The 25,329-nt window shown below is 37.2% G+C and overlaps 1 protein-coding gene across 2 annotated transcripts in view; it reads right to left on the bottom strand.

The window, feature by feature from the left end:
* pde4ba (phosphodiesterase 4B, cAMP-specific a) overlaps nt 1-25,329 on the bottom strand; it is a 158,562-nt gene that overhangs the window by 110,449 nt on the left and 22,784 nt on the right. The window contains exon 1 of one of the 2 annotated variants that reach the window (XM_008415177.2): nt 13,842-14,171. The exons of the other annotated variant lie outside the window; for it this stretch is intronic. Coding sequence (XP_008413399.1) covers nt 13,842-14,065 — 224 coding nt within the window. The 5' untranslated portion in view covers nt 14,066-14,171. Of the gene's footprint in view, nt 1-13,841; nt 14,172-25,329 lie in introns of those variants that run through there. 2 annotated transcript variants of the gene reach the window in all.

The following is a 25,329-nucleotide window of genomic DNA, read 5'->3' as shown; positions in this document are numbered from 1 at the left end:
AGAAGCAGAAGAGGAAGTTGAAAATATTACACTGCACATCCATTTCAAACAATAGCTCTTCAGGTTGAATTAAATGTTCTTTTACAGTTCAGGGAGTTTAAATGGTTTTAATTTTAGCCTGTCCAAGCAGCAGTTATACCCTGGCACACTAGTTTCAACTAAATCTGTTTGTTCCTCTCTAAACTGTCATGCTCTAAGAAGACACTTGGGGCTATGTATTAAAGTTGGTGGAACTTCCCACTTTTTCTTTTTTTGCTACCTTAAACATGAATAGCAGCAAAACTTGTCGCCTCTGGAGACTCTACAGCTTTGGACAGGTCAAAACTGAAGTGGGACAGTAGCAATTTTGAGAGTCGCCACGGGTGATCTGACCAAATTAACACACCCATGGGAAACTGCTCAATCACAGTGTGAATTTTGTCTGCAAATGAAGACAGCAGAGACAGAGGAGAGAGAGTGGCTGCCATTTGGATGCAGGGTTAGAGCCAACATTTCCCTGCCAACATCCCAGCATGGATAAACACTGACCAAATGGCTCCGTGTGACCCTCAGGGCTGTTATTTAAAGGACAAACCCATAGAGCAGCAAAAAGAGCAATCAGTTACAAATTACTGCATGCTCTTAAATTACTGACATACAACCTGGAGTTAACTGGCAGGGTGCTACATAGCAAAAATCAAAAATGTTCTGAAATGCTTTTCTGCAGCTTGCAGTCTTTTGAAAACACTGGGTTTTTGCAGACAAACTGAACAAAGATCAGCATGGCGGTGAGGTGAAGTTTGCAAGCTGAATTAATATTTGCTTCAGTATCTTGTTAAAGAAACTCGTTCTGCAAGAGGTTTGCCACTGCAATGAGATTGGAAAAATGAAGAGTCGGGTTGAGAAATGCAAATATATTTGTTTAAGCAAATGCTTAAAATTCTGCAGAGCTTGGTTTGTCTGTGCTTCAATGAAAAAACTGACATGCTGTGTACGTTTTGTTATACAATACAACAACAAAAAAATTAGAAAAAAAACATGCATAAACCTTTCCATATTTAGCTATGGCTGATTTTACTGAAAAGTTTGGTTATTATGCTTAAGGACAAAGCTTTGTAATAATATTCAACTTGTTTGTGTAAGAAGCAAAAATATTTTTTTCTGTTTTCACCGGGTCCATTTTATGATCTGGTGCTTTGGATTTATTTTTGAAATTTTTGCATTAGATCTTTGATAAACTGAAGAGATTAAAAAAGTTTCAATGGGCATCTGGTGTTTAAGTTATTCATGTGAAATAAAATAATAATTTGGATTGCCCCTTAACAGAAAAACATAAATATTGCTCTGAAAATATGGAAGTAATTATTCCTCTATTGTTTTTCTCATTTCTATCATCACAGTGACCCCCAACACTCTCCTTGAGCTTCATCATCTCAGGCGCTAAGATCTATATATGCCTAAGAGACAAAACACATCCAACTAGCAAAAGATGTCTGACTGATAAGCAGATCTGGAATGCAAATCAAACATATTATGGTTCAGAAATCATTGCACCAAGCATTTTTATACTAAAGTTGCTTTTTACACAACTAAGTAGATCTAACAGTCACTCAACAGTTTTTCATCACACTTTCCTGTCAATCATTCTCTGAAGAATTGGTGATGACTCAGAAATGATTGAAAAGAGACAATCACCAATGGTAACCAATGAAAAGGTCACCAGTTTATATTTGATGAAAGGATTTTTTATGCCATCGTTTGTGGCTCTGCTTGAGTTTAACAAGGAGACACAAATCCAATCTTCTATGGCGGTACATGTATCCATGTGACACACTCAGCATCATCTCAATGTATGTAAATTACAACACATTTGAAAACATGATAAAGAGCTCCACATTTTCCTAAACTGATTTCTGTGGCCAAGGAATCAGTTTAATGTTGGGAACCAACTCTAAACATTGCATTGCACTTTTACTCATATCAGTGCAGATACATTCAGGGATGCAGACAAACATATGATGAGTTTTCTAACAGTCTCCTAATCTTTATGCAACAATTACTGCTACCCTGGTTTTAGCTTGTGCTCCCAATGACTTCACATTGTGCTTTTGCAAACACACTTTTCTCACACAACATGGGTAGCAAATACAAGACACGCGCAACTTTTTTTAAAAGACTTTTTAACACTACATCAGACTGTGTGGGCGGTGGTTTCCCCCACAGGTTAACAGTGATCATGATTCGAGCAGACAGGAGATGCGCACAGTTAAAGACAAAAATTTGTGCTAGGATGGACATGCATATAACAAATTCATGTAGTCTTCTGTAATGCAAATCGCCACAGCCTGCAAGGCACATTGTGATGACTGTATGTGAAACGAGCAGCATAAAGACAGCAGTGAAAATGAGGCAATGTACAAGTGTGTTGTACAAGTCGTGTTTATCCGAGAGCCGCGCTGAACATCTTATTGTCCCAGAAGATGATGATTCAGACTGACTGCCTTTGAGCCATAAAGACTGACAAAGTCTCGTCTAATTTGCCAAAGTATGGGAAAACTGAAAAAAATATTCTCAAGACTGATCCAATCATTGTCAGATTTACTTTTATCCAAATCATCACAGCAGGATTTGCCACTTAAAGGCATTTCAGTCAACAAATAATAAAAATGTTCAGCTCGACTGAGGTCATCCCTTTATTAATCATATTTGTGTTACTTTATCTATTTGCTACAAGACCTTTCACTTCAGATTTGACAGATGTCTCCAGGATGCATTTATTAAAATTTCATTGAAAACCTTTTAACCATTTATTACTTAGTTTAAAGTCAAACTAAAACCCAGGCCTTATATAAATGCTACCAATATTCACATAACTGCAACTGTGTTACATAATTAAATAAAAAAAAAAGGTATATATAAAATATAACAGCATTATCTCTATGTAGGCTCACTAAATAATAGAAAGGTCATGACATAAGACAAGTTAACTTTGCAAAGCTCCAACCTCAATCCTAAAACAGACACGAAACAAAATGTTGAGATATGGCATGCAACGCTGTATGATGTAATGTACAGTGCATGGTAGTTTTTGGTTTTCTAATGCAAATATGACAGCCGCTACGTAATTAGTGCAATTCCTTTTGATAAACTCAACTGACAAATGGCTTCTTAAAACATTATGACAGTAATGAAGTGTCCTTTTTGCTTTTGGAAAATTCTGTCATGAGCATTTATTTAGAGATTTTTCAGATAGTGTTGAGGTGACTCATCACTATCTGTGTGATAGTGATAAGACACAGGAGGAAAAGCAGCTAAACAGGAGCCCCAGAAGTAGGAAGATGACTCACCTGCTGAGCTGCCGATACACACAGAGAGACCACTGTGGATGGGCAAGCAAGTTGTTATGTTGTTTGTAATTTATTGCAATTTCACTGAGCTATTGTGAGATTGAAAATAATTTTTCTTGTAGATTCTCTTACAAAAAAATCCCATGAAAGTCACATGGGGTCACATGTTCCACATGTGGTTCCCATTTTCCACGTGTGAAAAATTATTTTGTTCATGTGATCCATGGTTTATTCAACATGTGATTACATATTTGCACATGTGATCACATGGGAATCACATGGGGTTTTACCACAAAACGTTCAAAAATCACACGTGTGCTTTCACATGTGATTCACATCATTCACGTGTGAAAAGTTGTGTGAACCTCGTGCGGTTTTCATGCAGCACGTGATTTTCATAGGATTTATTTTGTAAGAGTTAGTATTTTTAATTGCCACGTTTGAAGGTTAAAGGAAGATTACAGATTTTGAGGAGGAGTAAACCTCATTAATAAATGAATGAGCTCAATAATTTCCATTCTGATGACTGAAATTTTCTGGAGGCCAGTTTTGTTTACAGAGACGTGATAGTTCATTTTATTTATGTCAGCTCAAAGTGCTGATCCAAAATGGCTCTGGGAATGGTCAAAAAGGAGAAATGACCTACAGCTTAATGTGAGCACACCTTTTGGCCAAAGTGTTTTTAGTCATTTTACATTTTAAATAAAGTAGATCATTTACATTTCTGTCATTGTGTTAATAATCAATTAAAGATGAGTTCATTAGATTAGCAGTTCCCAAAGTTGTTCATCTGGAATCATGAGATGTTCTTCAGAAATGTTTCTAAATCCCAACATTGAAATAAAGAAAAACAAAACTTGAACATAAATTAAAACTATATTATTGTGTTACTTTTAATATGACTCAGTAAAAATGCTTATATGCTAAACCGAGAGTCTTACATTTTTATCTTGCGAGTGAGAAGCTGGAAAGTTTGGGAACCACTGCGTTAGATTTTTCAGTTTCACAGATTTGCCCATCTTCCTTTCTTCTTTTAAAATGCTACATTCCAAATGAGTTTATTGTATTCTCATGGGTAATGTAAGCCATTTATATAGACAATCCTATACATAAATATTGTGGAACATACAGTATATGTAAGGTTGCACATATTAAATCTCATAATTCATCAGACTAAAAGGCTGAGGTTATGTCAGCCTCAGGACATGCTGGGCGAGACCAAGAAGAACTCAAATGCACATCTTGCTTCGTTTTTGCTTTCAGAGGCGGAGTGTTGTTCACCTGCAGCTGCAGCGCGATGTCTGCCAGGATGCAGGCATCACAAAAACATTCACAGCACAGTTTACTTTGCCGTAAGCTTTGAGCTCACTTTTCGCCAACACATGAATTAGCCCACGCTTATCTGTACTCATCTTTCTGGTACATCTCAGCTGTGGATGCTGCAGGGGGTGTTGTAGACTACAACAAATCAATCCTCCTGCGTTTTCATCTCAGTTGTGGACAAGCTGATGCTGCAATAAAGACAACTTGGAAATACAGGACAAAACCCATTCCCTACTGATTGCAGCTTAGTTTAATTTATTCTGGTCAGAAGATTCATAACACACATACCATACAGACCGTTAAATACGACAAACACTTCCCTTCACTCAGCTCAAGAATATTGAGCTGCAAACTTCAGTGAATTACAGCGCAGATATAAAAAACGTGAACAGAAACAGTCAAAGACTATCAACCCTTCATCAAGTGCTCATAGCAAAGCCCAGTACTTGAAGAAAGCATGTTTTTTTCAAGCTACACATTCCAAATGTGTAGCTTGAAAATGTGCTCACAGGTGTTGCACATTTAAAATAAGACACAAATTAAGGGTAATATACGAGTATTTTAAGCAGCATATGAAAACTGTAGTTGCTTCTGTTGGACATGAATTTGCTGCAGCAACAAGTCATACAGTCTGTTTCAGGACTTGATGTCATTTTGGGCTTGCCCAGAGTGAGACGTTCAAGTCCAGTACAATTATTGTTTCATGAGGTTAATCGTGATGAGTGAAACGTCAGTGCACGGTCAAGACAGAGACGTATTTCTCAAGTTCAAGTGAGTTCACATCACCATCACTTCTTAATTCATGCTCAAAAAATGACCTCATTTCTGAATAATTTCAGTTCTCAAGATTCCAATAGCCCATGTTCATTTGATAAGATAAAGCCTAATGCGTCTCTGCCTCCCGTTCTGCATGGCTGCACATCGTCGCCTGCTGAGCAGAAAAAAAAATAGGATGCTGCCATCATTCCTTTCAGTCAGCGTGATAGGCAGCAATCAAGTGTTGAATAATGGTGACGAAGCAGAAAGAAAATGTACTGTTGTGTTCGGCTTACTTCAGATTGCCCAAATGGAGCTGTAGAGCAGCTGTTATTAATGAACGTGTGTATGCTTTTCTGTCTGATAAAAAGAATATTCAACTTTGAGACTTCCATGCATAAAGACAAAGACACACAAGCACACCATCTTTAGCAATGGCTTCAGGATCCTCCTACATTTTGAAGACATTTTACCAAAAGAAATGGATGTCCAACATGTTCATGACAGCTCAGACACTTGCAGAAGTAATACTGCAATGGAAAAAGTCACAGTTGTAGTTTTTCTAATAGTCAGTCAATGAATAAGATAAATGCACCTTTAGTCAACACACAAATATTTTCTCTTAACTAAAATATCAGCAAACTACTCTTATTAGATTTGACACATCTTCTTCTGTATTGTCTCCAAGTGTTTCTTCTAAGTCAGTTGATAGTTTCTTCTGAAATGTACTAAAAATAATTTTTAAAGGCAAAAACAAAATCAATCAATCAATCAAATTGTATTTGTATAGCACATTTCAGCATCAAGGCATTTCAAAGTGCTTTACATAATTAAAATAAAAACAGCATGTGGCATTGAATGAAGAGTGAGAAAGGGAAAGAGATTTTGTTTTTTTTAAAGAAAAGCAAAAATTAAAAAGGATAAAAACATAGACATCAAAACCCACACTCTAATCCTAATTCAGCCATAAGCAATTCTAAACAGGTGGGTTTTAAATTGAGATTTAAAGTCAAACAGTGTTTCAGCTGTTTTACAGTTTTCTGGAAGTTTGTTCCAAATTTGTGGTGCATAGAAACTGAATGCTGCTTCTCCTCATTTGGTTCTGGTTCTGGGGATTCAGAACAGACCAGAACCAGGAGATCTGAGGGGTCTAGACGGTTGGTACAGCAAAAAAAGAAATGAAAAAACTGAAAGTATTATGATACAATGCAGAAGCACTGGCTTGGTCTCAGCTGAAAATATAGTTGAAATCTGATGATGTCAAACTTGACTGTGTATATTCTGAATTATTATATTACATCCTTTATCACAAATGCCACTTCAGCACAGGCAAAATGGCAAACTACATGTGGAAAAAGTTATTGCAGCAAAAAATGAGAACATTTAATAAACATGGAATGCAACGAAGACAAATGGGGTTTTATGCATTTCCTGAAAGCCAACACAGCCACATGTTTTCCAGAAACTGGCTAAATGTCTTTGTTGATTACCATACCATGATTACATCATATGAAGATGTTAACGTGAACAGGGACACTCACACATGCACAACCCTGAATGTTCATCCTCCGTCACCCATCTGGAATAGTTAACTTTCTGCTTGGTTGGTTTGCTTGGTTCGGGGAGACAAGAGAGAGAGATGAGGGGTGCTGAACCGAGTCATGCAGCATGAGCAAATAAAGAGGAGGAGGAGGAGAAAGAACAGGAGGAAGGCTGTTTCTAGACCTCTGAATCACTGCCAACATCACCCAATACATCTCTGACTCAAAAAGGACCGGAGTGCCTGCTTCACTCTTACGTGGCAAGGAAACCAATCACAACACCTGGTAGGCAGAACAAATGTAGATGACAACACAAATTTAAAGTACTAGTATAACAGTTTAGACTCTTTTTTTTGTCAAATATTTTTGTTCTCAATTGACAAGAGAAAATAGGTGAAATATTTTTCAGATTACAATCATAACTCCTTATTAAATTCCAACCTTTTGCTTCTTACAGTTTTCATATTTATTTTCTGTTTGACTTTAGGAAAACAGACTCAATAGAACTTTTACCAAAATCAAACAGCCAACTTATGCAGATTTGAAATGGAGATTTCATCTACTTTTTTACGCTGGAATGTTCAGAAAATGACTTTTCAATTCAAGTATGCAAGCACAGATAAATATGTGTGTTTCATGTCAAGACGGTATTGTGATGAAACACTGCAAAACACTTAAAAGCCTGGGTTTTGATTTAAACACAGCACAGGCTGCGTTTTTGTAATTGACACTCCTGCAGTTATTTGGATGCAGGAAAGTTGATTTGGCTGTGCTTCACATGATTTGATAGTTGGAGTTAAGTGGGCTAATGAGTAAGTGCCAAATTAAATGTATCTGGGTCAATATAAGTCCATAAATTATTATTTTACTCGGGCAACCTATCTGTGTTGCTACATTTCAGGATAGCATGCTATTTAAAAACAGACAACAATCAACTCCGCCTGGTGTGTTAGTTAGGATGAATCACCATGCACGTTGGATAGAGGATTGCAAGATCAATGCAACTACTTGATAAGAATCACATAAAAGCTGGTTTCAGTCTGGCTTTCTGAATCAAGTGTCTGGATTTAATATTTTTATTGGGATAAAAACATAGACTAGTCAAACACAGTAAACTGTATTGATCTGCAGTGCTGAAATTGTTACTCTTTTTAAGGAATTATTAAAATCAAAAGCCTCACGATAGCAAAAACAATAAAATTGCAATCAAAATTCAATACATATTTTATTGGAAGATATGAGGTAGTCTGCAGCACAGAGATCCCAGAGGTGTATGCTCCATTACCCAGCCAGAGGAGTCCAATAAAGAGGATCTAGGGTCAGACCCGGGGCTAAAGAAAAAGAAATCCAGCAAAAACAATCTCTAAAAGAGATAGTTGTGCTTTGCTGTGCTGCAAGTGTAACGTTTAGTGCATCACCCCAGTTAGTATGAACATACATATAAATTCACCCTTATTTGAACTCCATTTACTCAGATTAAAATGCAATTATTCCCTACTCTATCACACTTCATTCTCTAATGAGAAATCCTCTTTCTGTTTGAGTGGTTTTTATCGAGCGTAAATATTACTAGGGAGGAACCATCAACCGATCATATCATTCCTCTAAGTGGATGGGTTTTGTAAATCATAACATTTATAAAAAGTTCTGCCCACGTTAGAAAACACCAAGCAGATCTTAGCCTGTATGTTTTCATCGTAAAGTTAGCAGATTTCACTTAAAGAGGTTAGTTTTTGTTGTGCTTAGAGATGTTAGCTGAGGACCAAAAGGCTAATGCTCCCTCCACCAAGCACGAGTAAAAGTTGTCAGATTTCTAGAGGATCTTTGACCTCCATCTGCTCTAGCCATACTGGAATCTTCTTTTGAACATTAATGGAGTACCAGAAAGGGTCAGGAAAATGAATACTTATACATCTATTTATATTAAATAGTAGAAAAATCTAACTATAAAACAGTTTGGAATGGAGTACTATGGATCAATCAATCAATCAATCAAATTTTATTTGTATAGCACATTTCAGCAGCAAGGCATTTCAAAGTGCTTTACACAACCAAAACAAAAACAGAAATAAACAGTGAGAAAGAGAGAAAATTAAAAAATAAATAAAAATTAAAAAAAACAAACTCCCTTACCAGAGGACGCCGCCGTCCCACACAGAATTTAACTAACTTATAGTTAGAGGAGTCTGCCCTCCCGCGGACTTTAACTGGTTCCATTCCATTTCCATTCCACTTTAATTTTCATCGTTTTCCACCCTCATTTTTCACTTTCTTCCCCATACATAAAAGAAAGAAAAAAAAAAAAAAAAAAAAAAAAAAAAAAAAAAAAATGGATGGGGCATGTGTCAAAGTTGCAAACCTTTGCATTTAAAATCTAAATCAGGCAATGTAGACAAAGTAACTGGAGGTGAGTCTTACTAGTTTGTTAAGGTAGAGGCCAGATTTTTAGCAGAATTTAATAATAAGCTTTAATAAACTAATATTTTAATTTAATTTTAGAGCAATTTGCTCTGCCATCGAGTGCTCTTTGCTTCGCCTCTCCATCCGTCTCCCTGTCTCTTACTCAAGTGAGCAGTTGGCAGAAACACACTGGCAGCAGAGGCAACAATAATCACGTCAATCTTTCCCTGACGCTCGTGCAGAGATGATTTTAGATGAGTCACGGAGGCCAGAAGAGAAAGAAACAAATCAATAGCAGATGGAGCGCTGGATGGAATGGTGATGAAAGATGGATATTTAGACTGACATTTAAGCTGAGGTAAATAGCCCTCTATGTAGAGCCAAGCCTGAAACCGCTGCGGTAAATGAAGTCTGTTTTTTTCTGTTTATGTGTCTGTCTTTTTACATATGCACAAACAACATCTGACATTTTCTTACCTCGTCTTGTTTATAAGTCTATGATGTTCTCTCAAAAGCCTCTTCACTCCACTAAAAGCATCTGATGGTCATCACTCAGCAGGAGGAAAGGCTCCGCATAAACACTCTTTCTTCTTCTTCAGATAAAATCTGTATAATGTAAGTCATGCACTGCCTTGAAGAATCTGGGTAAAGGTTTAAAAGAGAAAAAGACTCGAAGACTAAAAATAATATACTTGCTCAATTTCTAACCTTGTCAGAACAGTTTTCATGAGCAGTGAAGCTTATTGTTATATTTGTTCATATATTTCCATTCCATTCTGTTCCGTTCTCTTATTTTATACCTTCTTGCCGTCTCCCTCTCCCTCCTTAATGCACTTTTTGTGTGAGTTGGAAAAGAGGCCGACGTACCCCTCGGCCAGCCATCAAACATTTACATCATGTGGTGTTATGGAGTGCAAAAAGGGAAAACGACAGAATGGCAGACAGGAAAAAGAAAGAAGTGCCCACAAATTACAAAAGGAGGCATGTAGAGACGGCAAGAAAACAGGGGACAAGGCAGCACCAAAGTTAGACAAAAAAATAAAAAAACACCAGATGGAAAGCGAGAAGTTTAGAAGAGAGTCCGAGCAGAACAAAGAAAGCATGAAAAAAAGGATTCGGGAAAAGCTGAGCTGTCCTAACAGAAGACTCGTTGTCTGAGAGCTCACAGGTCAGGAGGTCACGAGACACTTGTCCACAGCAGAGCCAGTTAGTCACAATGCGATGTTATCAACAGTTCATTATAATAATCAGAATTGCCAGACCACACTCAACAAATTACTATTAAGACAGCAGAATGGATAAAGGAAAAAAATCTACAAAACAGCAGCATTTGCAAACAAATCATTTTGAAGCATCTTTTTCAGCTTACAAGCCAGTAAACAGTTAAATTGTGGTCAAGTGCTAACTATTTTAGATTTGAGCATCTGTAAAGACAAAATCAATAGTATGGCTGTTCAGGTAATATTATTCAGGAGCTAGTTGCTGAGTGGTGGTTGGTATTGGGCAGGTAGAGGGACAGGAGGAAAGCAAAAAGCTTCCTTATGCATCATAAGCAGGGTGTTTCAAACTAAAAGGTAAAGATTTAGGGATTTTTGTGACAGCTGCCAAACTATTTCACCTGCTCGGGTATCCTCACATTAATTATAGTGATTCAATTCTGAGTTGTTCTTCAAGGTTATTCTTCAAAAGGAGCAAACTAAACTATAAATAGTAGTTCCTTTGCCTCGGTTTGTTTATTCTATGATAATTAATGCAGTGCTAACTCAAACAATATACTGAAGCATGTTTATGTAACACCTTTTCATTTTATTCATTCAAAAGTAGAAAGGTTATGAGACTTTTAGTAATTCATATTTTTTTATGTTCTGGAACAGGTGGGCAGACAAGTAGGTCAGACAGAGTTCACGAACTGTAATACTCACAGGGACTTCCAGGTGGGGCATTTTGTTTTCTTTATAGGCTAATGAATAATGACAACCCACAGTTGTGCACATTTTTTGTGGCTTGTAATACGGCTGCTTATTTTATTATGTCTGAAATGTGGCTGCATCAACAATGGGTGAAGAACAAGCATTAAATGAAGTTTTTAAAAGAAGCCTTTTCCTGGCTGTCCACATCAATTATCTCTTTATATTTGTTTTAGCTTACTCTCTCTTCCTACTTGTGTTTCTTATGAGTCCAACTTGCTTTTATTTCCCAATATTTCTAATTTTAGCTTCATGTCAGAGCATCAGACTAAGTGAGCAAAGAGACCTGAGTGTCTCGCTCAAGGATAATTTATCATGAACTTGGCTGGTAATGGGCTCGCCTGGTGTTTAATGGCAGTAATGGGTGTAATAAGCCTTTGTCTGGTCCCTGGATTGAGCCTATATGTGGCAGATTTATGAGAACAAACAAAGAAAAGAACATTTTAATGATTCCTAAATAAAACCATTATCCTTGTTTTTCCTTCCTCCTTTTCTCCCTCGCACCCACCCAACCCCCACCCGGCTCTGACGGATCAGCCGCAGCCTATACAATGAAAAGGGAAGACAGAAATTGAGGTGGCTGCTGGAAAGGAATAAACAAGAATTATATGACAAATATGTGTGGTTCAAATCACTGACATGACCAAACGTACGGTTGAGAATATGGGATTTCTCTCGACTCGTGGCAGCATAAATACACGAACAGAAACAAACATGTATATTAGTTTTTCCCTCCCATTGCTGAGACAACTCCTGTCTATGCAAAACATAGGAGAGGATTAAAATCAGGATTCATTTCCTGACCCTCATTTCCCACAACAAGATCTCTTTTTATTCCACTGCACAACTGTCATGATAAGCCCGATTAAGTAGAAAAAACTACTCATGTGTATGGATTTTTCATTATCCTGTCTTTTCAGAGTGATGCGTTTCATCTTCACCAGCATCAGGAAGCATCTCAAATGACTCAGTTTAAACAAAAAGAGTCACCTTGAGCTTCCTTAGTCACTTTAAGCCAACTCCCCACTTTGAATAACACACAAACTAAAAAAAAAACATAGCAAGCTTTCTTTTTGCCACATAATATAAACCCTGAAAGCTGCTAGATCTAAAGGCAGGTTTGAAGAAAAAATAAGGGGGAAATGTAAAATGCTATGTGGGGTTTATACTGTATAAAATGGTCAATTCCTTTACACTCATGATTAAAAACACAACAACGTCATGACATCATATTTAATCCCACATTTTACTTAAAATAAAATTTATTATCTAGAAGCTTATTTTAAAAATAATTATTCCTTCTTTTTCTTAAAAAAAATTAACAAAAAGAAAAAAAATACCACACAAAAGCATCCATTCATCCAAGGGATGTCTTTTGTCATCTTGATTTTGATCCAGAGACCTCAGAAAAATACTGAAAAGAAATACTTGCTAAGTGTAGAGCTTTTACTGGGTGGTGCTCTTTTGGTTTCTATGACATGACACTGTGTGTTTTGTCAATGGAAATGTTTCAAAACAGATCAATTTGTCTTTCTTAAGACAAATTGATCTGTCTTAAGAAAGACAGTAGCTTTCCAAGAATCTGCTGACAAGCAGTGCACAGAATAGATGTAGCATTTTTCACAGTCATGCCAGTACTTTACACAAGCAAACCAAAACGTTGTAACATGATTCAATATCCATTAATTCATCTAAATGAATGTGTAGAGGAGCAGCAGTGCTGCATTACTGTATGCTCCTCACAGCCAGAGAACATTAGTCATTAATCCATTAATTTCTGTAGCATTTCCATTAAATATGACTATACTTTAGAAATTTTCAGAGAATTCCCATTAACCTTGATATACCTTGGGGTCAACCCATGAAGAAAGTCAGAACTGAATCAGAGCATGTTTGAATCCCATCTAGATAATGTCTGTGACATCAAAATCCTAATGTTCCTGGTGATTTTGCAACGTATCAGTCATTGTAGCTCGTGTTGAGTCATATAAGCATTCATTTGGTCCCTGGGGTTGCAGACGAAAACGGACCACCAGGTTGCATAACACACCTAGCAATCCTCGCACATCTCAGCAGTCTTCCAAAACAAGGTCTGATCAGTTCATCAAAAAATGCATTGAGGTACAAGGCAGAGACATAGTAGTACAGAGGGGAAACTCTGCTGAATGTCATCTTTATTGCATTATGTAATCCCATAACTCACCGACAAATCACAACGCATTACATCTCACACAATCTTACAACCTAATTTTAAAGGAAGCTCAAGAGGTTTTATACCCTCCCATTATTTCTGTTGATGTATTTTTAACTCTTGAATTCATTTGTCTGAATCTTAGCGCTCATGTTTATTCCATCCTTTCCCATGTTTAGAGACTTTTCCTTATAATCTTTTCTATCAGTTATCTCCTAATTCTCCAACAATTTCACCAAAGTATATTAATGTGTGCTTCATCATTTCCTCTCATCCACATTTACTATGTTTAAATTGTCTTCCTCATTTCTTTTGACTGACCACCCAAAGGCCTTACCAGGTGTGAGCCACGGTGAAGCGCCGCCTCTGTCGGATGCTCTTGTTCACCATCAGCTTGCGGAAGAGCCGCGGGGAGCTTCTTGGGGACAGTTTGGGAGACGTTGCTCCTCTCTTGCCTCCCACCACGCCTGGCATCTTTGGGGGCTCCAGCTCCAGGTGCATGTGCTCCTTGAATGTCCGAATGCATGAGTCCATTTCCACGCTCAGCTCGTTGGATGACATACCTGCAGGATGGAGTTGGCTCCCGTTTGGGCGACTGTAATTCCTCTGTCAAATTCTGACCAACCTGTCTTTCATGTAAAGCTGATTCCTTGTTTTCAGTGAAGAATCAGATAAGTTTTCATCTGTTGAAAGGTTGCAAGACAGACTGAAGCAGCCGTTCACACAGACTTTCTCCCAGAAATGGGATCCTCCCTCCTTATCCTGTTTTTCACAGGTTTCAGGAATAGCCAGCCAGTAGTTGAGCCCCCTGTCTTTCTCTTTGTTTTTGGTTCATCCCCAGTGCATTCTTGCAGATCTTTTCTTTATGTGAGGCTCTACGACAGGGTCACACAGGAAAAAAAAAATCCTCTTCTCAACTACGCCGCTCTCCCATTTCCCCCCTGGTCCTGGTGCCAGTTAACTGCACACCTTCGCACCAACTCTTTCTCTCACTCCATCCAGGTAGCCTGACGTTGGAGGATCTCCCTTATGAAATATTCAAAAGGGCTGAAAACTGCTCTCTGCCTCCTCCATCAACCACTGCTTGACTGACCTCCTCTTTCTGCAAACAACCCCCACCTCTCTCTCTCTCTCACTCTTCTAAAGGCACTCCCGGTGTGGCACAGAGTGCTGAGTCTCTAGTCTGATTTCCCTTCCACTCTCCCAGTCAGAGCAGCGAGAGGAGCAGAACGCAGCATGCAAGCAAATACTTCCCTCTCTGTTTCATTCAGAATATACGCAAGAAACCCAGAGCAGGCACGCAGCAGGCGGAGGCCACGCCCCCTCAGATGAGGATTGGCCAGCGAACGCAGTGACGACAAGCGGGCAAGCCCCGGTAACAGGTTATCAGATTCATTATTTATTTTCTGTTTATCTAGGATTTGCAGTACATCTGTAGTGATGATGTGGTGACCTTTGGTGAAGTGGATGAGCCAAGAAGGAAAGACAATTTGGAAGTGAACAGCGTAATGAGGTTGACTATGGAGAAACGCAAACACAGCTCAAAGGTCAGCTGATTAAAATGAAAACTCTAGTGAATGCATTCACGCCACCAATTAGGAGCCCTTTCACAGCAGGAAGAAGGAAAATGTAATCACATCATAAAAAGCAATTTGTATCCCGTTTTAGTCTGGTTGTAAACAATCAAACCATACAACAGTCTCAGTATGTAGACAGAAGATGTGGCACGAACACACTGAATCAGAATGGTGAAGAGGAAGAAAAACAAGAGTAAATGCCCTCAAGGTAGAAAGGCTATGAAGATGAGGGAGAAAAAAATGCTAAAAGAACATCAGAGGAGGCAGAATGGCAGCATGACAAGTGATGGAAATGTGAGCACTAGCTTGTCTGCAATTGGACTGATTTGTTTTGGTGGTGAGTCACCGATGAATCCGAGCCATGGAAGCTTGCAAGAGCTTTCTCACCAGACGCTCGCCAAGAAACCCCTTTGAAAATGGTCTTCCAAAAGAAAAAAAAAAAAAAGAAGAAGAAGATAATGCTGGTAGTAATTTGAGCCTTAAAAGCACACAGTCGATTAGTGAGTATTATTAGTCAATAATTTCAAAATGTACTTTGCTTGGCTCTTTACTTGAGTAAGCGAACAAATTATCAACCCTTAAAAAAGGAAAAAGCCAGCATGGAGAAAAGAGAAAGCTTGCACTTGAAAAAATACAAAACTAATCAATGCAACAAAATAGTCTCACACTTGCTCAGAATTCCCACAGTGTCATATAAAGTTAGCGGTTCATCTTCTTCCTCTGCCCAAAGTCGTGGTTCTTCCATGCATGGCGTGTGGCCCCGTCTTCTCTGTCATTTTACAAGAACCAAACCAACAAAGTTAGAGAAAACAGCAGTGGGCACACTTCTGTTAATCTAGAAATGCACCATTAGTTGAGTTAATTTTTCATTTAGTGTTTTGCTAACTTTGATGAGGTTCAGTGCATTCAGTCTCCCAAAAATACATATTTTTTGTATATATTCTAAAGCACCAATTTAGTTGGCCGTTTCATGACATTTCAGTTGAACAAAGCTCAACATCTGTGTTGATGTTTTAGTTAGACTGTTAAGTATTCTTCAAGTAGTTACATGATTATATACATGCTATTATTGTGAAGAGGCAGAAGATTACGTAGCCGTTTCCTCTCCTCACGTTCTCCCTCTTTTTCCCCAATAACTATTTCAATCAAGAAATATACATGAACAAAATAAGACAATAGAGAACAAAATATGAACATAAATACAATATATATTGAATTTATTGTATAACATGTAAATTATGTCAAAATTTAATTATTCCTCAAAGGTTGTAGTGTTTCAAAGGCACTTTAGCATGAACTATGTTTTCCATCTTACTGTAATTATCTTTCTTAAATAATTGAAACTTTGTGTGTTTCATTGTAATATTGGTCTGATCATGTTAATTTGAGCTGTGATCCTTGAGAACAATTATCTGTTCCATACAAGGCTACTGCATTATGCGGAAGAGCTGCACAATAATAGGAAAATTGAGAGAATCATAGATAAAAATAAAATTAACTTCTAGATAAAATTATTTAGAAATTCATAATTAACTTGGAAGGAAGCTTGCACTTCAAATATGTGCCAGAGGTCAGAGCTGCACTCTGTAGCTTACCTGCTAGCTTATGGACTTTCACTCTCATTACATGACTAAACTGACAGAATTTTTCCAAATTTTTTTAAAAGTTTCTGACAAAACGGTGATGTTGCTTAAGATTTTTAAATAACTAATTCGTATCAAGAGCCAATATCACACATTGGGTAAGATCCAACAAAGATCGATATTTATCTTAGATTGGGCACAAACAATTTTTCCAATTAAAACTTTAAGTTTAGCAGAAACAACATCTAAGTTCAAACTGAAATAGACAGTAAGCATTCGAAGCTTTCGCCAAGGATAAAGGAGATAAAGAAAACTGTCGCATTAAAAACTGAAAAGAAAATATTCTATTGTAATTTTGAAGAGAATTTATATTTACAGCATGTGGATATTTTATCACAGAAACAATAACACAAAAATTGCCTCAATATCTAGTTGAAAAATTTAGATGTATTTATTATTGATTAATAATAAATTTGATTCTCCAACTGACAAACCTAAACAAATAAAACCAACCTATGAGACTGAAGTGAAAAATCTCTGATCGAGCCATAAATAATTTTTAAAAGAATCAGGCATGCAGGTGTTGCTAAGATTCAACAGGAAAGGTGTGGAAATCTTCACATTACTTCACTGTCTATGATATGATGTTCACACAATATCATATCATAGACAGAACTTATTATTTGGTAATAAGAATCAAATTAAACAGGTACTTTTCTTCCACAGGTACATTTAAGCACAAATGTGGCTGACTGATGCTGACCCAGGTGTCAAAAAGAAGCAGCAAAAGAGAAGTTTTTTTTTTTGTTAGTGCTGAAACTCAAGAAAATCTAGGAATTAAAATTATTGGTGTTGAGAATATTACCAAGTCACATTCCATTGAGGGTGAAATGCAGTTCTTCAGTTGAAAGTAAAACTTGGTTGATCATTCTCATTATTGGGAGACAACAGTCAACAAAAGACAACGTATAAATTTAATGACGCGAGAAGAACAACACAAGTGTGTCACTGCAGCCTTTAGCCAATCAGAGCAGAGTTGTGTCAACACAGAAAATAATCCTAGCTTTTGCAGCCAGAGAGCAGAAACGGTGGCGTCTGACGTAATCTGGCTGCTGCAGTGTTGCTCCAGCAACCTATTAATGTCGCATGACATGGTGACGTTCTTCAGTGCTGGCAAAATAAAACCAGCATGTATTGCTCAAAGACTATGAGTTTTTAAATTTGTAAATTAATTTAAAGAAAAGAGCATAAAAAAAAATCTAATCAAAATCCTAAGCCATTTTTACTGGCTCTCACTGTTTTAATAATGTCAAGAGAAGAAAGGAAGAATCACAGAAGATAAATGGTGATCACAGGAAAGAGATTAAATCACCACAATGTGAAACAGCTCCTGTAAGAATCACTGAATCTTTGGAACTCAGAAAGTTGACCCTTTCAAAAATATTTCCTCCAGTAGAACGTGAAGTATAAAGTAACTCACAGGAACGTATTGGATAACAATTAGCAAAAAAGATTAAGGGGGAATGTAAGCCTAGTTTTCACAAGGAGGACACTTTGGTCTTTCTCTTAAAAAAAACTAAGTCTGGAGAATTTAGACACAGACCAGGACCTCTGGAATCAGGACAGGACATGCTTGACACAAACTAAATACATCAACCTGTTCCAGAGAAATTTAGATGGTGGGGCAATACTTATTTTATGTGTGTGGGGTGGGAAGGCACATCAAACAGGCTTTTAATTTAATGTAAACACAAATGTTTATGTGACCTTTCAAATAAAATATTTATTATTAATACAAAATAAACAAAAATGATGTCAAATAATAGGTAGAAATGCTGAGTGCTGGTGCTCAGATTTGCATATATTCATACTCTCCAGAAACCTAAGAATTTAATGACTCCAATCTCTGAAGTTTGTTTTTTTATGCAAACTCATCTACTCAAAAGTAGCAGTATTTCACAGAATTACTTAAAAGTAAAAAATGCAGTGCAGTAAATATACTCCTGTAAGTACATTTTCCCCCAAAGTTACTAGATTAAATGTAACCTTTACTATCCACTTCTGAACAAATAACATTATTAGTAGTCTATTCTCGCCAAAACAATTTGTTTGCCAAAACAATTTAGTGCAGCCAACTCACTTTCTTCACCAAAGATACACAAAACAATAAGAGTTGAATATGTGAACATTTCTTTTTAAATAACTGAATATAGTACACTGTATTTTAGTAGGTATTTTTGCCTTTGGAACTGCCTTAGTTCTTCATGACAAATGATTCAACAACGTATTGTAAATATTTCTTAAATATTTATGTCCATCTTGACAGCACAGCATCACATGTTTCTGCAGATTTGATGGTTGTGTATCCAAGATGCAATGCTTGGATACATCACTGAGGTCCTCTATTGCGTTAAGATGTGGTGACTGTGGGGATCACAGTGACCTCGTCAGGTTCCAGAAGCCAGTTAGAAATAATCTGTGCTTTGTAAATGTGTCCATTATCCTGCTGGGAATAGATATCAGAAAATAAGCACTCTATGATTACAGAGGTATGGGCATGTTGGGCAACAACATTCACGTAGTTTGGAACAAAAATGATCAGTCGGTGCCAAGGGACCCAAAGTCTGCAAAAACACACACAATAAATGACACCACCAGTTTTGGAAAAGCATCAACACTTCAAGCTGAACTAATTCAAGTTAATTACCAAAATATCACCGATGAAATCAAGATTCTCTGAACCAGGAAGCATTTTTCCAGTCTTTATACCCACTTTTGGTGAGTCTTTGTGAATTACATTCTAAGTTTCCTGTTCAAAGCAGCGCAGATCGGCACCCGGTCTGGTCTTCTGACGCTGTAGCTAATCTGCTTCAAGGTTCATCTTTTTGTCCATTAAGAGATGGCATTCTGCTTGTAACGAGTTGTTATCAGCAGACCAACAGTCTCTGAAATAGTCCTACACAGTCTGTGCCTCTTTCAAAGTCGCAGATCATCTCTGCTCTTCCCCCTACTTTTAGACATAAACCAGTTTAATAAATCTCCTTGGTATGTGAGAAATGGTGACAAGATTTTTTCCACCAGGCTTTAGTCATTTGTTCTAAATATTTAATTGAATGAAATACAAAAATAGCCGCAGTGCTTCTGCTTTGCTGACGTGTGCCTTGGTGTAAACTGCGGTTGCTCCAATTGCAGTTTGCTGATGTCACGTTTTTACTGCCATTCTGACATTATTGGCAGCATGAAAGCTTTTGTTTGACTGGTTGATGGCAAACATTGCACTGATAAATTTATATGCTAACGCAACAATACTCTTTTATTTTGAAAACAAGAATATAACATAATTGCCTCACCAGTATACAGAGTTAACAGCTGTCAGGTTCCTTGGTGTTAGAGTAAGAAAGAAAACCATGCTCCCTTATTTCCCAGCCTTCTACAATGAAACCTGAGCTAGGTGGCAAGACCATCCTTAGGACTTAAGTGTGTGTTGGAAAGAAAGAAGATCTTGGTTGTCACGTTGAGTGTTTGGGTCACATGGAGGTAACAGGGAGAACAAGGAATGAATTTAGGTGCTAAGATAAGAGCCCTTAATGTCGAATCTCCGGTTACATAAAACTCGCTACACCTTATTGCCCCTGTCACACTCCATCTCTCTTAGATAACAGAACTCAAGTCTGCATTGTGGCCTAGATTACCGGGCCTGGGCTGTTTTAGAAATCTAATTTGGGGGGGAAAAAACACACAAAAGCAGGCAACTTATAGCAATGAGGACGCAGGTTTAAAAAAAGATGCAGGGAATTTTCCAACAGTATTATAACAAAGAGCATTCTGGTTTGAAAGAGACGTTAAAATCTGTACAGGTTAAAAAAAGGAAAATGTGATGCTTGCTGTCCTAGATTTCCGAGTATTTGCAGACACTAAAAACTGTCGGCTCATTTCTCAACAGACTGAAGTATCAGGTTTATTTCGCATCAACAACAATTAAAAGAGAAAATCTTCACAAAAAAAAATACCAGAAGAGTTCAACAACCAAATAAACACGCTAAAGTACAAAATCTATTTTTACTGGCTGTGTTTCTCTAAAGTTTGCATTAGCCCGATTACCCTCCTCACAGTCGCACTTGTTCCACACACCTCAGAGCAGCGAATATTTGACTGAAGATTCACAACAATGCAAGCGACCAATGTGCGTATTTCTTCTGCCTTTGTCTCTGTGCTTGCTAAAAGGAAAAGTGTAAGAAGCACCATCCTCCTGTTGGACGTGTGGTTTACTGACACCCACGCGAAAGCTGTCCGGAACACCAGAGAAATGGAGGGCACTGCTCAAAAACACTGACAGAACACAGAGACCAAAGTCATTATCTGACCTGGGTCACTGATTTGGAACGGGGGGGAAAAATCATGCATTTCTAGATTTAAATACAGTTTGCAAGAACATTTGAAAAGGCAACATTTATCCATGCTGATTACTAAAAACACTATGGGGGGAAAAGGCACAAAATAGGTTTTGTTGGGTTGGGGATAAGGAGAATGCTAGTGCAGATGTGATTCACATGCGACACATGTGACAGGATGTCTAAGGAACCCACATGCTCCTTGTATTTAAAGTGCTCTAGCATCATGATTGCTCTCACAAAGGAATTAGGTTTTTCAGATTTTTCCAGAGAGCATAGGCTAGTCCTCAGCTGGTTTAGCAGGGGTCTAAATCACTACAAAAATGAAGCATGTTGTCCTATTACAAATATATTTAAAGCATGTTTATCCTAAAATAAAAAAACATAAGAAAAAAATTAAAAATCGCTCCTTTTCTTCATCCGAGCTTTGCAACTGGCTGCCCAGAAACATCTGAGTGATGTTTGCGGCTTTCTCAACAGAAGAGAAAAGTACTACTATTTAATGGTCAAAAACTGCAGGCAAAAAATTATAATTGATAGGAGATGCAAACATAACAAACGGAAATGAAACATAAAGATGTTAAAGAAATGTCAAGATATTCTAACTTTTAACTTTACCTGTACATGCTAAATGAAAAACCACATTCTATCTGTTGCTTGCAATACAATAAATACCTCACTGTGTTGTAATAGAGGTGGAAATCCACCTATTTTAAAGTTCTGACATTGTTAAATTTGTATGGCCATGCCAAGGTGAAACATCCATTTAAAACTATAAAGCATATGACCATTTCTGTTCCAATCAGGAGGAAAACCGAAACAATAACAAAAAAAGTGGTTTCTAATGGCATGAAATATTAACTTTCAAATACGATGCTCCACAAGTCTGTAAGCAGTGATGAGCTACACTGGAGCATCGCTTAGCTGGTCATCATCATCACACATAATCAACCAGTGCTGAAAACATGACAGATGACAGCAGTGCAAAGAAAGGTAGTATTTAAATGTGTTGAGCAGTAACACATGGCGCGGCCATTATAACTACTTATGCTTTCTCTACATTCAAAGGAAATTAGATTTATCATTTAAGTGTTTAATGTTTCTAAACGCAATTCAGAATTAACATTTTCTCATTTAAGGGGCAAAAATGGAAGCTACCAACATTTCTGACTCAACCTCAAGTGAACAATTTATGCATTTTTAATATAACAAAGGTGCCCTGCGACAGACTGGCGACCTGTCCAGGGTGTACCCTGCCTCTCGCCCGGGACGTTAGCTGGAGATGGATACCAGCAACTCTCCCGACCCCACAGAGGAACAAGGGTGTCAAGAAAATGGAGGGATGGATATAACAAAGGATATCTAGTCATATGCTAGATATTCAGCAATCGTCAATACATTTTTATATGATTGAAAAGTTTATGTACTCCAGTAACTCAATTCACTAATTGAAACACATTTTGTGTATTAATAACTCAGAGGCTGATAAACTTAAGCTTTTATTGCTGTTAATGTTGATGATTTTCCACTTAGAGCTAATGGAAACATGACATATAGGCGATATTAGAGCAATTAAAAACTGTGCAGAAATGTGGGCTTAATGAAAAGTGTGTTTAATACCTACTGGAACGCATATTCTAATTTATTGAATATGACTATATCCAGCAGAGGAGACATTATGACAGTCTATGTCTTGCAGGCAGTACCGTCTTTTTCTGCTGTTGTGTTTATATTTCTATTCACCCTTAAGGTCCAACATCTCTGCACCCTCCATACAAATACAAGCTTATCTCTAAGAGGCACAAATACGCAAAGTCACACACAGATCCGGCAATTGATTTTAGCTCGGAAACAAATGTGTAAATCAGCAGGAAAATAATTGAAACCCAAAATAACTTCTTGCTCCCTCCTCCCAAACCTAAACATCGACAAAGCCAGTTCAATAAAGTGAGCAAGGAGAAATCCAGCTGAGGGACAGGAGGGTGCTCTGCCTGAAAACGCAGTAGAATATGCATAAAATGCTAACATCTAGCAGCTCAAGGACTTCACAAAGTGGACAGAGTCATTTTACATGCGAGTCCTGAGACAAATTCTGTTAACCACTACATTTTGCTGCAGCGATGCCTTAATGGGACTTTGTGAGGTGGCTCTTGAACCACCAAGTCCTGTGGTGCTCTGTACACACAGGTACAATCACATGTTACATTAGGTTTTAACGGCCTAAAAATAGACAGGTGGGCAGGGAGCAAAGCACACACAAAAGAGACATCTGCATTTGCACAACAGGTTTACCAAACCACTAACATGCGCCTCACCTGCTATTAAGTCTGTCGCTGTCAGAGCAGTTCATACTCAGACCAATTAACTCACTGTTAACAGAGAAAGAAAAATGAATGGTGACATAACTTAAAATAATTTTTAGATGAGTTAAAATGAAAGAAAAAACATAACTATATGTGAAAACAACTATACTGACAAGAAGGACTAGCAAAAGAAGAATTATTTCATATCCTTATTTGAAACATATGACTTTAATAAACCAACCATTAGGACATCAAAACAACAAAAACTAACTGGTTTAGGAATTAATAATCCATGATTATTCATACGTCTTTCTAACCTCTTAACTTCAAACTGACTTTAGTTTGTGTGTGCATTGTCACACTGCACTCTACTGGTTACAAGAGATACTGCAGTTCTTTGGACAATCGGTACAGAAACACTCCTAATTTTTTCATTTTATGATTATTTGTCTCATTTTTTCACAGGTTCAACAAGTTAAATTTAAGGATGTTTTGATTACTTACACTGTTGTGAATTAGGAATGAAGTGAGGTAAAATTGCACAGGAAAAATTACCTAGTAATGACAATTAAAGAGGCAGCTGATTATTTGTGGAGCCCACATTGTATAAAATCAGCACATTCCCGACATAGCATCAACTGGTTCGATTCCTGGTATCAAGCCATTTGAAGCACGTCTTCCCCTGAACTCTCCACCCTTTTTCCTGTCAAGTCACTGCTCATTAAAGGCCATTAATGCTAAAACTATCTTAAAAATAAAAAGGACTGAATGATCCAGACTAAAAAAAATCCCACATATTATGTCTCAAACATACTTCCATGTTTACTAAGGTCAGACGCACACAGATTCATATCTGATTCATATCTGTATTATAATAATAATAATAATAATAATAATAATAATAATAATAATAATAATAATAATAATAATAATAATAATAATAATAATAAAAAAACCATTTGGAACTTGCTTCCCATAAAGACTTACTATTTTCTCCTTGCCAGAGCAAACTGGAATTTTTAAAGCAAGAGTGGAAGGAAGAGAGAAAGTCTTCTTTTTTTTATCTAAACACTTCTAGAAAAGCACAAGTTGACTGCAGCTGCAATCACTTAACACACATTCAGGTTCACTGAGTTCCGGATAATGATTCCCAGTCATCATCACCTCATCAATGCAGGTGAAAAAGTTCTATATTGATACAATATCCGTTTGAAAGCTAGATTTTATGTGTTACACATTCACACAGTGGATGGCAAAAATATACTTAGACAGTCTAGACATGTAATTCAGTGACTGAGATAATAATAATAATAATAATAATAATAATAATAATAATAATAATAATAATAATAATAATAATAATATATTCTTTATCTTTCAAAGGGCATTGCATAATGTCCAATGGGTTGGGGACATTGTGAAGAAAGTCAAAAAATGTGAGTTAATTGCAAATAATATGACTAAATGTTTCTAAGGTCATCCACCAATGACCTTTACATACTAGATCATTTCCTCAACCCAAAGGCACCTTCACGTAAAGAGATTCATCATCTGTCAAAACTCAGTACGTTCCTATACAATTAGTTTTTAGCTTAACACAATGCTTTGCAAGAAATATTGCACTGTGCAAAACATACAGATCAAAATCAAATATTGGCACACACTGTATAAAAAGATCTACAAGCTTTTTTTCCACTGTTTGCAAAAGAATTATGTAGAAATATTAAGACATCAGCCAGGAAGTTAACAGTTGGACAAAAATGTGTATTTTAACTGCACACCAATACTAGCACTGTTGCTAAATTAGTTACAGAGTGGCTTGAGATAAGCTAACAAAGACATCACCTGAAATGAAATGAAATGAGATGAGAAGGTGTGTCTGCAAAGCTGCAGTGTTGTTACTTTATGTTTTCATGATGTAATGCACTTTGAGCTGCCTTGTTGCTGAAATGTGCTTCACACATAAATATA

Source organism: Poecilia reticulata, linkage group LG8 (assembly GCF_000633615.1).
Source record: "Poecilia reticulata strain Guanapo linkage group LG8, Guppy_female_1.0+MT, whole genome shotgun sequence".
NCBI lineage: Eukaryota > Metazoa > Chordata > Actinopteri > Cyprinodontiformes > Poeciliidae > Poecilia > Poecilia reticulata.
Note: the sequence above shows the minus strand (reverse complement) of the source record. Positions and strands in the feature narration are given on the sequence as shown.